At 34.4% G+C, this 16,619-nt stretch overlaps 1 protein-coding gene across 1 annotated transcript; it reads right to left on the bottom strand.

Moving 5' to 3' along the window:
* Positions 1-14,585: 14,585 nt before the first annotated feature.
* On the bottom strand, positions 14,586-16,178 carry LOC113779766 (zinc finger CCCH domain-containing protein 23-like). The gene has a single exon (XM_027325478.1). It carries the CDS (start codon positions 16,123-16,125, stop codon positions 14,977-14,979), a length of 1,149 nt encoding a protein of 382 aa, XP_027181279.1. The 5' UTR covers positions 16,126-16,178; the 3' UTR covers positions 14,586-14,976.
* Between the last annotated feature and the right edge of the window lie 441 nt (positions 16,179-16,619).

Below are 16,619 nucleotides of genomic sequence, written 5' to 3'. Positions count from 1 at the left end.
AAGATTAATTCACAAGATATTTATGCGTATTAAATTTAACTGCCCAATGAAAGATCCAAACTTATGACCTTGCAAAACAAGTAAACCATTTCACATCAAACAAAAATGACATGGATAAGAATGAGAATTTAAAAAGAGTACTATCTAAATAGGAAAAATTTGACGTTATAACATACAAATCAAGTAATCAATAAGAGTGAGGGGGAAGGCTCCAAGCCAGCATCAAGCTAACATTGGAATTTCCTTCAAAGCCTCAACCAAAAAGGAAAAAAAAAAAGGGATTGGCATAATTGCAAGGAATTGGAGAGGTGAAAAAGAACTAATTTGGGGCTCACTGATACGGCACGGGTGGGGGAGAACTGAGAAGAAGACATGGCAGAAGCAATCAGGGCCTGGTTTGATAAAGACTAGAGAGTAAGGTTACGACGGAGAGGAGATAAAAGCAGACCGCAAACCAGACAGAAACGAAAGCATGCACTATTAAGTTTTCTGTTCGTATTTTGCTCATAATCTTCTCTTTTTTCTTTTTTTTTTTGTATCTAACAGACTAGATAATTTTGCTGTAGATTTCAGGATTGATATAGAGTGGTAGGCTGATTTTTCTGCCTGGTTAATTAGGGAAGATTAATACGAATTTTTACCCTTTTTGAGGGAAAATTTTTTCTCTTTTTTTTTAAAAAAAAAAACCAACTAAAACAGCTAAAACTCTTGTGTAGATAAATTCCAAATGGATTGAAAGGTGGGAACGTGAAAATCATGAATCTAGTGTGTATGGGCCACTAAAAATTAATTGGTTTTGCAATTAAGACACTGGGTCCAAAATGCGATACAATGTTCATGGACGGGATTCTTTAAGACGGGGACACGACTTTGTTGTGACATATCTTTTCATTGCTATTATTTTTGAAAGCTTTTGACAAAAATTAGAATGAAAAAGATACTTTGAAAAATCAGTCGTATCACTTTTATTTTTCTTGGTTATGGAATTGAATGGACTAATCAGCAAGAATAGAAATAGTAGCAATAATTAGCATTAGATTACATAGCACTCATACGGGCACTGAATTTTGACATAAGACGGTTCGATAATCAAACTTCATTGGCGACTTGCTGAATCCGGCGAATGAGCAAGAGAATTGAATTAAACTCAGTCGTAGAGCCAGAAAAAAAAAAATTTCCAAGGGGAAAGAATTTAAAACAAAGTTTTGTAAATAGTATTGGGCAATAGTAATATATGCATAGTAAGTAGCATGAAGTGGTAACATACATTGTGAATAGAACTCCTTAGAGTACAAGTTTTTTGTGTGTTTGGAGAAAATCGTCGGTAAACTAGAACTCCTTAGACCATTATTGAGGTTGTACATATGGGTATGTTCGACTCAAGTCGAACTCGAATAGCACACTGCTCGAGTTAAAATAATTGAACTCAAGTTCGTCGAATTTTTAAATGTGAAATTCGAGTTTGACTTCAATTTATCTTATTCAAACTAGAGGTTAATTGAACCTAATTAAGCTCATCTAATATAAATTAATATTTTAAACAAGAGATATAATTGACATTTCACATTAATAAATACACATGCATACATACTGGAAGTTCGATTAGACTTGTCAAACCTGTGAGCTTAGAAGTTTAATACTATAACTCAACTTGTGGACATGCTATCGAATTCGATCAATGCCGAACTTGAGTCGAGTAGTTGATCAAAATACTCGTAAGTTCGAACCAAATAAATTGGTCAATCTGCAACTCTAGTTATACATTTAGTCTCTCTGCATAGCTTCAATTTTGTTGATTGTCCGTGAAGCGACAACCCTAATTGCACATTTAGTCATCATTAAAGTAATGGATTATACTTATTACTTGACTTTTTCTATTAAAAATGTATTAACAATCACTCATGGTCATAATCTCTATATTAAGGTTTTTTAACTTGCAACTCTAGTTGTACATTTAGTCATCTCTGTAGAAAAAAATTAAACCAAACATTATTTTATAGTGTAGTCATGTGTCATTAATTAATTAGTTAATGGAGTTGGAGTTGTATGGGATTATTCCCTTTATTACTAGTATTAGGAGTCAGTAGTAGTGTACTAGTTAAAATGCCATTAGGGCTTAAAATGACGAAGCTTTGTGTCATTTTCTTTTCATATGAAACCAAAAAGGCCGCTGCCTCGTTTGATGAATAGTTGAAGAAATTCCTTTGCCCCTATATTTTTTTTTTTTTATTCTTCTTATGGGTTTATGTATGTTTATTTGTTTGGGTTCATCAGAATAGTACCAGAACGACGGTAGATTAAAATGTGGCAAACCCTAACTCCAATATTGGTTGTTCTGCCCAAAAACTCAAAATAAACGTGGAATTCAAGTTTTGATAGAAACAAATGATAATTCATCTCAAGGCATGTAAATTACATCGATATATTGAATCTGCACTTGTTCAAGATGCTAGTGAGAATGATAAGGAGAATGATAGTTTGGCTTTATCACAAATTCATCAGGCAATTAATATGTCAATTTTTGAAAAAATTGTTACGGCTAATACGGCAAAGGAGGATTGGGATATATTGGAGAAAACATATAAAGGAATCGACAGGGTCCAACAAAATAATTTGAATTTGTGATGATCGAAAAATCTGAATCTATTGAGTCATTTTTTTCATTTGTCAGATATTAAAAACAAGATGAAATTCAATCAGTATGATCTTACTGACGGAACATTTATTGAGAAAGTTCTTAATGCCCAACCCATGAAATTTAGTCATGTAATAGCTGTGATCTAGGAAACGAAAGACTTAAAAGATTTAAGTATTGAAAATTTGCATGGGTCATTAATTCTGCATGAACAAAGAATTAATAGAAAGTTGGAAGATACCGCGGAGAAAGATATAGTTGAAAAAGTGTTGTAGTCACAGTTGAATTTGAGAGGTAATAATAATGTCATTGAGTAAGGTGAATTCAGTCAGAAAAATATATGTGGTTACAACAATAGAGGTAGTCATGGCAATAATAATAGAGACAGAGAAGATATATCAAATATTGGATGTGGTAACAATAATAATTTTATTTTTAGAGGTGGTTCTGATAGAGGCAGGTGATAATTTCGGCAGAGAAAATAATTTTAATCAGAATAAATTTTAAAATAATTTTGAACAAAGAATTCAATGTTATAATTATAAAGAATTGGGCTATAGACAATTTGAATGTAAATTTGGAGAAAATATAGATAGAAATTTTCAGACTAATATTACTGACAAGCAGGTGCAAGTTAATAATAAAAAATTTAAAGCTTTTATTATTAGCATGTAATGCTGTTGATATGGTTGATAAAAATAAATGGTACTTGAATATATGTTGCAGTAACCATATGTCGGGCAAAAAAAATTATTTATTGAACTTGATGAATTTGTCCGTAGTGAAATTAAATTTGAGAATAACACTGTTTTATCAGTGTTTGGCAAGAAAAAGATTTCTATTAGTTTGAAAAATGGGCCTATTAATTTTATTTTTGATGTTTTCTATGTTCTTGAGTTGCATCATAATTTGTTGAGTATGGGTTAGTTGTCTGAGAAAAAATATGATACTTATATCAGAAATGGTACTTGTAATATTTTTTTATAAAAATATTAGAATGATTGCTAGCATACCAATGACTTCAAATCATTTATTTTCACTAAATTTGAGTACTGTCAATTTTTTCTATTTGAATACAATGATAGATGATAGTAATTGGTCATGACATATGCGATTTGGTCATTTAAATTTTGACAGTTTGAGATTTTTGATCGGTAGAAGAATGGTTGGTGGGTTGCATAATATTAAAAATTCTGGTAAAGCCTGTGATATGTGTGTTTTAAAAAAAAACAACACAATGATGCTTTTTAGACTGAAAAATCATAGAGGATCAAAATACCATTAGAAATTATTCATTCAGACTTGTGCCATATGGAGGTTCCTACTAATGGTGTTTGCAGGTATTTTATTATCTTTATTGATGATTTTTGTATAAAAGTTTGGGTGTATGTTTTGAAAAAAAAATCTGATGCCGGTGACACCTTTAAAATTTTTAAGACTTTTGTTAAGAGGTAAAATGGTTGTCAAATTAAAATTTTGAGAACAGATAGCAGTCAGGAATATTTGGTGTGTGGTGATTTTCTTGAAAAAAAAATAAGATACAGCATCATTTGAGTACCAAGTATGCTTCCCAACAAAATAGAATGATAAAAAGAAAGAATACACCAGTTATTGATATGGTGAGGTATATGTTGAAATTGAAAAATATGCCAATATTTTGAGCAATGGCAATTTCTTGTACAATTTATCTGTTAAATAGGTGTTCTATTAGAAGTGTTCTTTGAAAAACTTTTAAAGAAGTTTGGAGTGATAGAAAATCATTTGTTGGTCATTTCAGAATTTTTGGGTATATTGTTTACTCTCATATTCTTGATCAATTAAAAAAACTTAATAACAAGAGGGAGAAACATGTATTTATTGATTATAATGAAATCTTTCGAACTTACAGATCGTATAATTTGTGACAAAAAAGGTGATAGTGAATAAAAATGTGACTTTTGACAAAAGAGATATTTGAGACTGATATACTAGAGATTCTAAAACAGCAGATGTGACTTTAAATTACTAGCAAGAGGATCCTAATGATGATGTTCAGCCATTATCAGCTGCTTAGGGTATACAAACTGTGTTAACTGGACGTATACAGCGCTAGTGACAGATATTAGCTCATCTACAGGATTATATTATTATACCAGATAATGTTCCTTCTGACGAAAATATTATTAATTTTACTTTATATATAGATTGTGACCCAATTGTGTATAAGAAGGCAACCAATGATGATCGTTAGGTAAAAATAATGGAGGAAAAAATTCATACAGTAGAGAAGAATGACACCTAATAGGTTATTTCTCTTCCAACTGGTAAAAAAAATTATTGGAGTGAAATTGGTACACCAGACAAAATTTAAATTTAGTGAAGCAATTGATTGATACAAGGCGAGATTAGTTGTGAAGGAATACAAGCAGAATCTCGGGATTGACTATTTTGAAGTATTTGCACCAATTGTCAAGTTTGACACAGTCCTTGTGATAATTTCTTCAACTGTCTAAAATAATTGGAGAATTTATTAAATGGATGTCAAGTCAACTTTTTTGAATGAAATTTGTAATGAAAAAGTGTATATAGAATACTCAGCAAAATTTGTGAAAAGAAGTCAGGAAAATAAAGTGTATAAATTGAAGAGAGTCTTATATGTCGCAACGGATCTTCTGTCCCACACTCTGTGCCATTTTTTATTATATTATTATTTCTCCTATATAAACATCATGTTTTAATTTTTTTTTGTTTCCTTAAGATCTAATAACTATTAATTCAATAAAAAATAAATACAACAGCTTCAAAAAAGTAATATATAATAGAAAATTAAAAAATATAATAGAAAATTTATAAAAAAAAATCTCATTTTTTATGCATTTTGATTTTTTGAGTTTGATAAATTTTGTGTATTGCTGAATTAATAGTTATTTGATCTTAAGGAAACAAAAAAGAACTAAAACATGATGTTTATGTAGGAGAAATAGCAATATAATAAAAAGTGGGACATAGAGTTGCACAGAGTGTGGGACAGAAGATCCGTTGCGCTTATATGGATTGAAACAAACCCCAAGAGTATGGTATACAAAAATTGATTCTTATTTTCTGACTCGTGATTTTTAGAAGTGTCCAAATGAGCACACTTTATATATTAAATCTTTTTTTCGTGGTGATATTCTTATTACATGCTTGTACGTAGATGATTTAATTTTAACAGGAAATAATTTATAGATAATTGTAGAGTTCAGAGAGGTTATGATTAAGCAATTTGATATAACATATATGAGACTCATTTCATATTTTCTGAAAATTGAAATATTTCAGTCTGATCGTGAAATTTTTATATCTCAAAAGAAATATGCAAGTGATATTTTAAAGAAGTTCAAAATGAATACAGTGAAACCGATTATGACACTAGTCGAAGAAAATGATCCAGTTGAATTGTTTGGCTACACAACTAGTTATTGGACAGGTGATGCAGTAGAGGGGAAAAGTACTTCATAGTACACATTTTTTATTGATTCTGACATATTTTCCTGGAGTTCAAAAAAGCAGCAGGATATTGTATTGTCTACAGTGAAGACGGAGTATATTGCAGTAGCTAACAATGCTACTCAAGTTTTGTGATTGCGTCACAACACAAACTGGTTGATCTTACGAAATTTATTGTGACAGTAAATCAGCGATTGAGTTATCTAAGAATCCAATATTCTGTGGGCGTAGCAAGTATATTGACATTAAATATCAATTCAAACGTGAGTTGGTTCGAGAGAGAAAAATTGAAATTAATTATTGCAGAACTAAAGAGCAAGTGGTTGATATTTTCACCAAAGTATTGAAAACGGAGATTTTTGTCAAGTTGAAGAATATGTTGGGTATATTCAAATTTGAAGAGCTTGATTTAAGGGAGATATTGTAAAAAACAAAAAATTAAACCAAACATTATTTTATTAAAATAGCCATGTGTCATTAATTAATTGGTTAGTGGAGCTGGAGTTGTACGGGATTATTCCCTTTATTACTAGTACTAGGAGGTAGTAGTAGTGTATTAGTTAAAATGTCAATAGGGCTCATATTGCTAAAGCTTTGTGTCGTTTTCTTTTCATATAAAACTAAAAAAGCCGCAGCCTCGTTCGATGAATAGTGAAAGAAATCCCTTTGCCTCTGCGCCATTTGTCTTGATTCTTCCTATGAATTTATGCGTGTTTGTTTATTTGGTTCCATCAAACTCTGCATCGAAATCTTATCGAATGTCCCCAAAGCGACAACCCAGTTGTACATTTAGTCATCATCATTAAAGGAATGGATTATACCTATTACTGGACTTTTCCTATTAAAAATTTATTAACAATCACTCATGGACATAATTTCTACATTAATGAAAATTTTCTTTGGCCAGTGGAGGCACTAACCAAACAAAGTAGATCCGCCCCCAGTTTAACTTTCATATTTTATTTCAATTAATCGAGGGTCGCCCAATGTTTCGTCCTAAACAAATGCTACTATTAAACGCTTTAACTACAAGAGGACAATCAAATGACAAAACCATCTGCCCTAACAAATACACTACTGATTACTTTGACAGCATTTTCAATGGATAAATTGCACCAATTCTGTCGGTTCAAACCATGAGAATGATTCGTGATTCGATAGCTCTTCTGACAAAACAGTGTCTGGTTTGGTACCAACTCAATCCGCTGAAGCTTAGTTAGAAACTGAACCCTGCACTCTCAACCTGGTTATGTGGATAAGATCACGAAGCATTCTCAAAAAAGTCATGAAATGCACATGCAATATTTTTGTGTCTCAAAATTTGTACTTTAAGATATGGCACCGTGAATTGGCGGCCACTGTTTTCTTTTTATAACTAGTCAGTCCCCTCTTATTTCCATCTACAACCATTGCAATGTTGAAAATATGTACCTGGATGGTCCTCCATGAGAATTTCCTTTCGTTTGGTATAAACTATTTCTTACTTTACCGCTAGTAAATTTGAAATAAACCATTGACAAAACGATAAAGTGGGGAAAAAGATTTGGATGGACGTGATCCAGGGATGGGACTAGTGGGCTTTGTAATTGACACTCCATGTCCAAATAAATGTCTAGAGTGAATGAGAAACATGCATCAAAGAATATTTCACAGGCGGTGAGATTGACATTTTAAAGTAGCAGCAGCAGCGTTAGCGGTGTAAACGAATCTTACCTCTTAACCAATGATTCGGTCTCAAGGAGGTTGTTGATAACCACCAAGACTTTAAAGTTTAGATAGAAATAGGAGATCAAGAATTCAATTTTTACCTTTTACTGTATACCCGTCACTTAATTATGATTGTTGCTTTCAAGCGACAACGCCCGACGGAATTCCTTTTCGATTAGGTTCTCCCTTCCTCTATATTATATTAAAGTAGATTATACAAATGTTATCATTGGAACAAAAAAAATAAAAAAAAAATGAATGATTCGATTTCGATTCTTTAATAAATATTAATTTTTAATTTATATAAAATACTATAATATTTTATTATTTTATTATATAAAAGTTATATGCTAGCACTAATTAAAAATATATAAAAAAGTTTCGAGTTCAAAATTTTTTTTTTTCAAAAATGATAACAGCTTTTCGAGCTCGAACTTATAAAATATAATATCAAACTGAACTAGAGTTTAAATTTTAAACTAATATAGAATTTTGAATCAAAAAAAAATTGAAGTGGAGCATGACAGGTGAAAAGTTGGATTAGATGTATGAGAGTGTGTATGAACACGTGACTGACTAAATTTGAGAGTTGAGACGATATGGATGAAGATCCCGAGGCATTGCATCCACTGTTGAAGCTCGTCAAATCAATGGGCATGTCAATGTCTTAATGTCTATGTCCATCTTCTCATCCCATCTCCAACTAGGCAGTTCGGAAGGAAGGCCCCTTGAATGCAACCCCACGTCTTAAAAAGTTGTGAGCAATGGCAGACAGGAATTTACTGGCTAAGGACTTTGAGCTCCAAGACAAAAACACATTCTACTACTAACCAAAAAGTTGAACAAATTCCTCTGATTAACAATTTCGGCCCAAGCTTTATACATTTTCTGCAAAAACATAATACAGTGGACTAACAAAAGACACGTAAAATACAGTGGACTCTCTACTTAATTGTATAGAACATCCTTCCCCCCTTTTTTTTGCCAATTAAGGACTCAGGACCGAGGATCATGATGTTTCCCGATTTTGGACCTCATTTTGCCTTGACATAAAGTAAAGACAACGCAAAGTTTTTGTGATTTATGTCTTTACTCCCACCACCGCAACAACTGCCGAGGTAGTTGGGGGTCTTCAAGAAGTCTGTCGTGTTTTCAGACAACTCCTACGTTAGAGATGATGGTAGCTTTAAGTATTGTTGTTAGCTCCGTATGAATAGATGTGGAGTATATGTTTTTTAAGGCGTTTCTTTAAAAATTTTACTGCAACGATATATATAAAAAAAATTTGACTGTAAATGATTTTTTTGAAAATGTTTTTTTTTAAAACTTTACTTTATCAATGTATATAGAAAAAACTTTTACTATAAATAGATAGATTTTTTTTAATGTTTTTAGGATATTTTTAAAATATATTTTTAGAATTTAAAATTGAATAAAGGTTTTTTAAATTTTTTTAAAAAAACTACACCACTATCCACCCTCCCCTCCTCCACATCTCTTCTCCCTCATCCTCCTCCTCCCTCTTTTGCTTTCCACTGTCCTCTCTCTTCTCCTCTTCTTTCTTACCTCCTCCTTCCTCTTCCCCTTTCCTTCTCTTTGTCCCCTGCACCCCTCTGTTCCTGTGCCCAACCAAATCTGATCGCTATCAGTGCAACCAGAAAATGGGAGAGGAAGGAATAGTGGGGAATGGGGGAACGAGAAGATAAGGGTGGAGAGAGATGAAGAGACAGAGAGAGAAAAAAAAAAATAGATAGCGACCGCTAGTAGTAGTGGCTATCGGCGGTGATGGCCAATGATGGCTAATGGCTGGTGGTGGTATGTGAAAGAAAAGAGAGGATGAGGATTTATTTTATTTTAATATATTTGAAATTATTTTTGGAGTTACTGTAGACTCCAAACATTAAAAAAAAAAAAAGTACTTGAGAAACACTGGAATTCAAACAGAGTCGTCATTTTTTTTTCCCTTTTTACTTTTGATGGTTAGTTATGCTTAATAGATGATGGAGCTAATTGAGAGTCTGTTTAGATTACAAGTTTTACAGTAAAATTTTTTGCGTAATTGATCATTTGATGGCATATTCAATACGATAGAATGCTACTGTAGGAGCTTAATTATGTTTTTTTTTTTTTAAGTAAAAAATTTTGAGTCCAAGATTTTCTATACAATCCATTCATTTGTATCACCCAATCCAACCATTCTCACACCATCTTAATTAAGTGAGTTTTGCTAGAAATGAGTGTAATAACTGTCACCTGTAGCACAGTCTTAGCCCACATTTCCTGTCAATTTATGGCAGTGCAAAACTTCCTCTTTAGCAATTACGTTTGACCAAAAAACACCTAATTTCAGCTGTATTAGTAAGTAGTGAACCAGAACCATTGGGCTAATGGCTCAGTGGCCAGCATTCGTTTGACCTGGTAGTGGTTCAGTCCCTTTCGAATTATTTTTGGGCCTTCTTAAATTCGCCTCCTTCCTTTTAATGTAGAATAAATTAGATTTACCATTTTCGAAAAAAAAAAAAAGTACGTAGTGAACCAGAGTTAAGTTTTGTGACGGCTCCATAAAATAAAAGATGATCGATATCTGCTACTATGTTTTGGGGTGGGGAAGCACAGGATTCCAGGACATCCCACTGTTACATTAGCGCATCATAGGACACAAACAAATCACTTACGGCTTTTGAGGAAATATGGCTGGATAGATAGATATGCTGCCGTTTCCCCCTTTTGCCTTTGCGTAGTTCAACGAGAACTACTGAAAACTCAACCAGGTACACTTTGGACCATCCCATGATTGTTTCTTTTGTCGGCCTGTTTCATACTAGTTTTTAAATCCACCCTTGTCCCCTCCATAATGACCAATTTACCCCCAATCCCCAGGGCCCACCTTATCTACGTCCTTATCTACTTGACCATCAATAATAAAATATACTATCCTCTCGAGCCTGTAAAATTAATAGTGGATCATCTTTTATACGATGTATTAATGATTATGAGAAATAAGCGGTGGATCACATAAAAATAAAGATAAATTTGTATTGAAAAACATGAATTAATTTTTTTAAAATGATAATTAATTTAAAAAACAGTGATAAATATGATAAATTTTATGTGACAGAAAAGTACCATATTAGCAGTAGCGCTATCCTATTCTATAAGGAGGGAGGGAGGAGGGAGGAGGGAAGGGGAATCTAAAAAAATTGTGTAAGAGATTAGCATATATACAGACTTGACTAGATCAAATGGATGATCAGACACTTTCTTTAAATTTTTTTCGCTGCAGGTGTGATTCAAACCTCCGATCTACAGCCCCAGTAACGCATTTGAATATTACAGAAAATACATGAACCTGTGAGCTTGAAGAAACCGAAGAAGAGATTAGAGTCACAGATATTTGTTGTGGGACCCCCAAATATCAGCAAGTGGCACCTTGTCAAACCGGTCCCTGTCGCTTCATTGAAGGCTTCTCCCAAGAGTAAAGAAATATTAGAGATTTTGTCGTTATTAACCAGATATTGTCCAAACTGAGGATTTAATTAATTAATGATTATCCAAAAGCAGCACTCCACTTCTTTCACCTAACACTCATCCAAGTGGGCATACAGGCAAGTATCAGGCGTCCGTTTGTCTGCAGTAAATGAGTAAATTAATACTCGCTCTATTATGTTTCACTCAGCTTTTCTTTTCTTTTCTTTTTTTTAGAAAAATTTAGTCAGAGAGAGATGGAATTTAATAAGCAGGGAGAGGGATTCAAATCCAAATCAGCGGTGAAACTAATAAATTAAACTAAGAAAAGTTAAATATAAAGAGAGTGGAATAGAGACATGAAAATAGTAAGAGCGTTCACTTCTATTATCAAAGGTTTAAAGGGTTACAAATGAGGTTTATTTGTCCTCTATATTTATAAGTGATACAAGATCAAAAGTACATCTACTAACATTAATATAGATGCATGAATTTTATACTTCAAACACATGAATTCAATAATTTCATAATGAACTAATAAACTATAAGAACACACGTGATTGTACCATGAATCTTGTAGGGATTGAATGTTTCAATGTATCTCTTCGAAAAATTAATGTACATCCATACTTATTATTTCATTAACTTCATAACAAAATCATTTAATTTTTGGATTTCAACCTTAGTCACTACGTTATATTTCACTTGGTTTCTTGTTGGCATTACAGTTTTTTATCTTTTTCGTTTTCAAAAAAAAAAAAAGGGTCCAATCTGAACGTCATTTCGGAACCTTTCTCATTGGATTTTTTTTTTTTTTAGCAAAAAGTCTAATTTGTGGTGTTATGTAATTTTCACATGATGCATCTCGAAAATTCTTTTTTTTTTCCCTCAATTTCTTGTATTTTGGGTAAGCAATGTAGCAGAGATGAATTTCAAATATATATACATATACAAAGAGATTATGGACAGTAAGTACGGACCAAAATAAAAAAACAAAAAGGTCACAGTTTTGCTTAAAGATAAGGACGTTGTTTTATTGGTCCGAGCGTCCACGTCACAAATCTAATCCTAAGGAGATAAGTCTTCTCTTGCCTTCTGCGACTTAATTGGTTCTCCCCTTTTTCTTGTGTACTCAATAAACTGGTCCTGTTTTTCACAGATGGAATGCAGTCATTATTATTATCTGCTGCACTAAGCTCGTGAAGAAGACAAGAAGATTTTGTACCACACCTATCCTCTTTTTTTTTCTTGGTCAGCAACATACATTTGTATAATCTACTCTATCCTAATTTAGGGAGAGAGAGAACCTAAAGAGGCTGTTATAGGGACTAGTGAGTATACAGATCCAACTAAATTAAAAGAGTGCTATGGCACAATCCTTAAATTTTTTTTCACCGCTAGTAAGGTTTGAATTATCGTCAACAATCCAAAGAGGGATTTAAGTCCCTCCCTGATGACCATTGAGCCATTAGCCCAGTGGTTCGTACCACACCTATCTTCTCCTCCTCTAGTGACTTAGACCCCAGCCCATCCAATCCATTTTATATATGATAAGCCGTAGGTCCCGAAAATCTTTTCCTACCATTCTATGCCGCTATCTCTGTGCTCGTTTTCTTTTGCACTCGTTTTTTAAATGAATAAATCCCAATCTTTGATTAAATACTACCAAAACTTCAACGGGGGTCGCTTTAATTATTCTTCCATGGGGACAAGACGAGATCTTATCTCCATTGACAGTAGTGAACCTTTCCACACTGCAGAATTTCCGGAAGAACCAACTACAGTTTGTTGGCTCTGTTTGTACTTTCGACTAGGACCGTCAATGCAACCAGCCCCATCTCCTCCCATTCGGTCCAATAAAAGTTCGATGAATAATAATTATCGTTGAATTGAGTTGAGTTTGGACCTAAATATTAGATTTAAATTAAATATGAGTCGAGTTTGAATCTTAATAGCTTAAATTTAATACAGGTTCGACCCTTCAATATGCATCCGTATATATTATTTGAGGACTTTTAAAAATGTACTGACTGATGATCATATTTTATTATTTATTTTTCATGTACATTGAACTAATTGGATATATTATTGTTGAAAAATTCTTGATTTATATACTTTTTAATTAACTGTTACTAATTCGTGTATAGTTTTAATGTTGTGATCTTGTGGATGTTAAATTAGCTTTAGAACTTGATAGTTATAATAATTATATTAAGAAAATTCATGAGCAATAGGGGAATTTGAACTAAATCCAAATTAAACTCATAACCTGAATATTTTATAAGTCAAGTATGAGTTCATATTTATCAATCCGAAACTTATAAGCCAAAATCAGAAAGTTGTACTAACTACATGAGTAGAACTTTGGTTTGTTAAAGTTCAGATGCCCGATTGACAAACTTACTTTCAACTTTTCATATTTCACTCGTGCCCGTTTGAATTACTATATTTTGAAATTTTTATAGAAAATATATGCTGTAATAATTTAATATACATGTGTTAAAAAAGCGATTGAGAAATATGTTCACGAAAAACTTACATTTTTTTTAAAAAAAAATGGAAATCTAAACAATGCTTTAATTCACATCTTCAATGACTTTTTTTTTATGATTAATGCTAATAAAAATGGAATTGAATTTCATGCACCATATAAAAATCTAAATGCATAACACATACTAACATCTACCTTTTCCCTTTTTTTCAATTGCACGTATGATATGACATGCATCACTAATTCTCGTGTAAAAGGAATGGTTACATTGAAAGTATTAAAAAAATTATCTCTAAAAGGGTATCGGATGCATTTGGAGATCAGATTCTTTAGAAAAATCTTTCTTTTTTTTTTTTCAAGTGAGAAGATTTACACCCAAAAACTCTACTTACAATCCCTTCAATTTTACCATCAAATTCAACCCTCTCCACTTTAAAAAAAAATTACTTATTATTCTTAAAAAACAAATTTTATTTTTGAACCACATTTTGACCTCAATTACCGTATATTACAAAAAGATTACAATAAATAGTAATTATTTTCCATCGTGCATTTTTAGTTATTAATAAAGTGTTTTACTAATTAATTATCGATTGAACTTAATGTACAGGCTTTGCCTTTTAATCAATAATCTCAAATCCAACCCCTCTCTTACTTGAAAAAATAAAAATAAGTAAAACATAATAATATTGCTCTCTGGCTTCTAAAAACAGAATAAATCTTTGACAGAATAATCAGTATCCAGATACTTAATGCCCAAACCAGACTCCTCTCCGCACATATTTTTGCCAAATGCCAGACTAACCACTGAAATGTATCTCACAATTAAAAACCTCCCAAATATACTAACCACTGAAATACCAGGTAGGTGACATTTTCTAAGAGAGATTAACCTCTTGAAATTCGAAAGGCAATACAGAGTCAAACGTGGTTAAGAACATGAATATGAAATATACATCGGCAGCCCTAAAATCGTACTAAAATCGAATATACAAAATATACAAACTACATTTTTTTTATCTCCCTGCTCTTCCAAATTTAATCTCCCACAAAATGGCGATTTAAACACTTAAATCCCTCCACCATTCAAAAATTTAAAGCTTTATTTACACAACTTTCAACTTGCATCCACGTACTCACAAGGCCGCCGACCCGATTTAACCCGGTATCTGACACATCAAAAAAGAATTCAATCAAAGCACGACCAGGATCATTTCACGAGTTCGGAAATCCACCCGAAATCAGGAACCGGGGTGGCTGACTCGAGGGAGTTCTCCTTGCTCAGTTTTGCATAGATCTTTGCACGAAGGTCCCGACCGGATTCAACCCGCTCCATCGCCGGCTCCTCTTGGCATGCCTTGTCCCACAGATCAAACGCACCGAGTCCGGACCGAGTTCGGGCCGGGGCCGGGGCCGGGGTCGGAGTAGCGGGCAGGCTCGTGAACCCGGGCCTTAAAGTGGAGGGGCTCCGAGGCGAACAAAACCCACCACCCACTTGAATCCCCCATGGAGGAGACCCAGCAGTCATCCTCGTGTTACCAATCTGCAGGTTACGCATTGACTGAGCCAGTCCACTCACTGAGTTCAAACTCACCGCTCCGCTAGGCGACATGGGCGGGGACTCGGAAGCCGGGGAAGAAGGCGGGGAGGACAGAACCGAAGTGGGAGACGACCCAAACGCGCCATTTTTCGCGTTCAGGGGCGAGACACCAGAATCATAAGCATGTCGACCCGGCGAGTTGCATCCGAGTCGACTAGGAGATCCGTCATAGCACTCGGTCTGAGGAAGGACGCGCAGCTGATCAGGAGTATGAGCAAAGAAACAGACCCTCCGGCGACACTGGGTCCCATCTTTACAGGGCTGCGTACGATAGCGAGCAGGGTGGAGCCAGCACTCGAATACGCCGTGAGCGAACTCGCAGGAGTCGCCCTTCTTACACGCGCCTTTCCTGAAGTCCGGACAAGCGCTACCGGAATAATGATACTTGCGCGGGTCCCTCCGGCGAGCCTTCTCGCCCGGATGAGCATACGGACACTCAGTCCAGTCATGTGACCTGGCACGTGCGCACCTGCGGACCTTAAACTCGAACATGCGGAACTGATCGCATGAGAACGCGTCCACAGGTATATCCAAGTCATCGGTATCCGAGACGACGTCGTCGGAGCCTGTGTTCGACGGCAGATATCGCTGTAGCGCCGTCAAGTTATCCAAGGCAAGTTCGAAACTGCTAGCATTACCGCCGTTAAGGGAAATGGAATATGGTGAGTGAATATTAGCCGTGCGATGGTCATCTAAGAAATCCCAGGGAGGTACTTGGACGGTTGGATTTGAACGGGGAGAATGATCTCCGATCATCATCCTGATGGAACTATGGTGGAAGTTCTCTCTCTCTCTCTCTGGGTTTACGCTTGATGGGGTTGAGGGCAGGGTTTGAATATAAACTACTTTGTTAACTGTGGTTAAAATGTGGACTTAACCACGGTTGGGTTAAAATATCTGTTGGCTTCCGCCTCCACTATCTACTGTTTGCCGGTTAAAATTAAAGCACAAAACTAACTTCACGTAGCAGTCACTACAATTTTGTCACAGCCCGACCCTTTCTGCTAGGAAGTGGATTCACATGGGTCCTACTAGACAAGGACACGTTTGGAGAATGTTTAAGGCTCCTCTAATCTGAGGAGCTAGAGCCCAGACCCAGAGGCCTGGAGCAGTGTCTAATGCTTTTGAACGACTCAAATTGCCCACCATACCATCCGAGGATAAATCTAACCTTAAAGAGTATAATTACTTAGAAGAGGCTGCATAATCTTTTCTCGTATAGGAAAACATGTAACGTTGATTCTCTATGTTTT

The sequence above is a fragment of the Coffea eugenioides genome, chromosome 8, assembly GCF_003713205.1.
Source record: "Coffea eugenioides isolate CCC68of chromosome 8, Ceug_1.0, whole genome shotgun sequence".
Taxonomy (NCBI): domain Eukaryota; kingdom Viridiplantae; phylum Streptophyta; class Magnoliopsida; order Gentianales; family Rubiaceae; genus Coffea; species Coffea eugenioides.
This window is presented reverse-complemented; position numbering and strand designations above follow the sequence as displayed.

Excerpts from the sequence above, each read along its gene's own strand:
- LOC113779766 (XM_027325478.1), bottom strand. The coding sequence starts at position 16,125 with ATGATGATCGGAGATCATTCTCCCCGTTCAAATCCAACCGTCCAAGTA.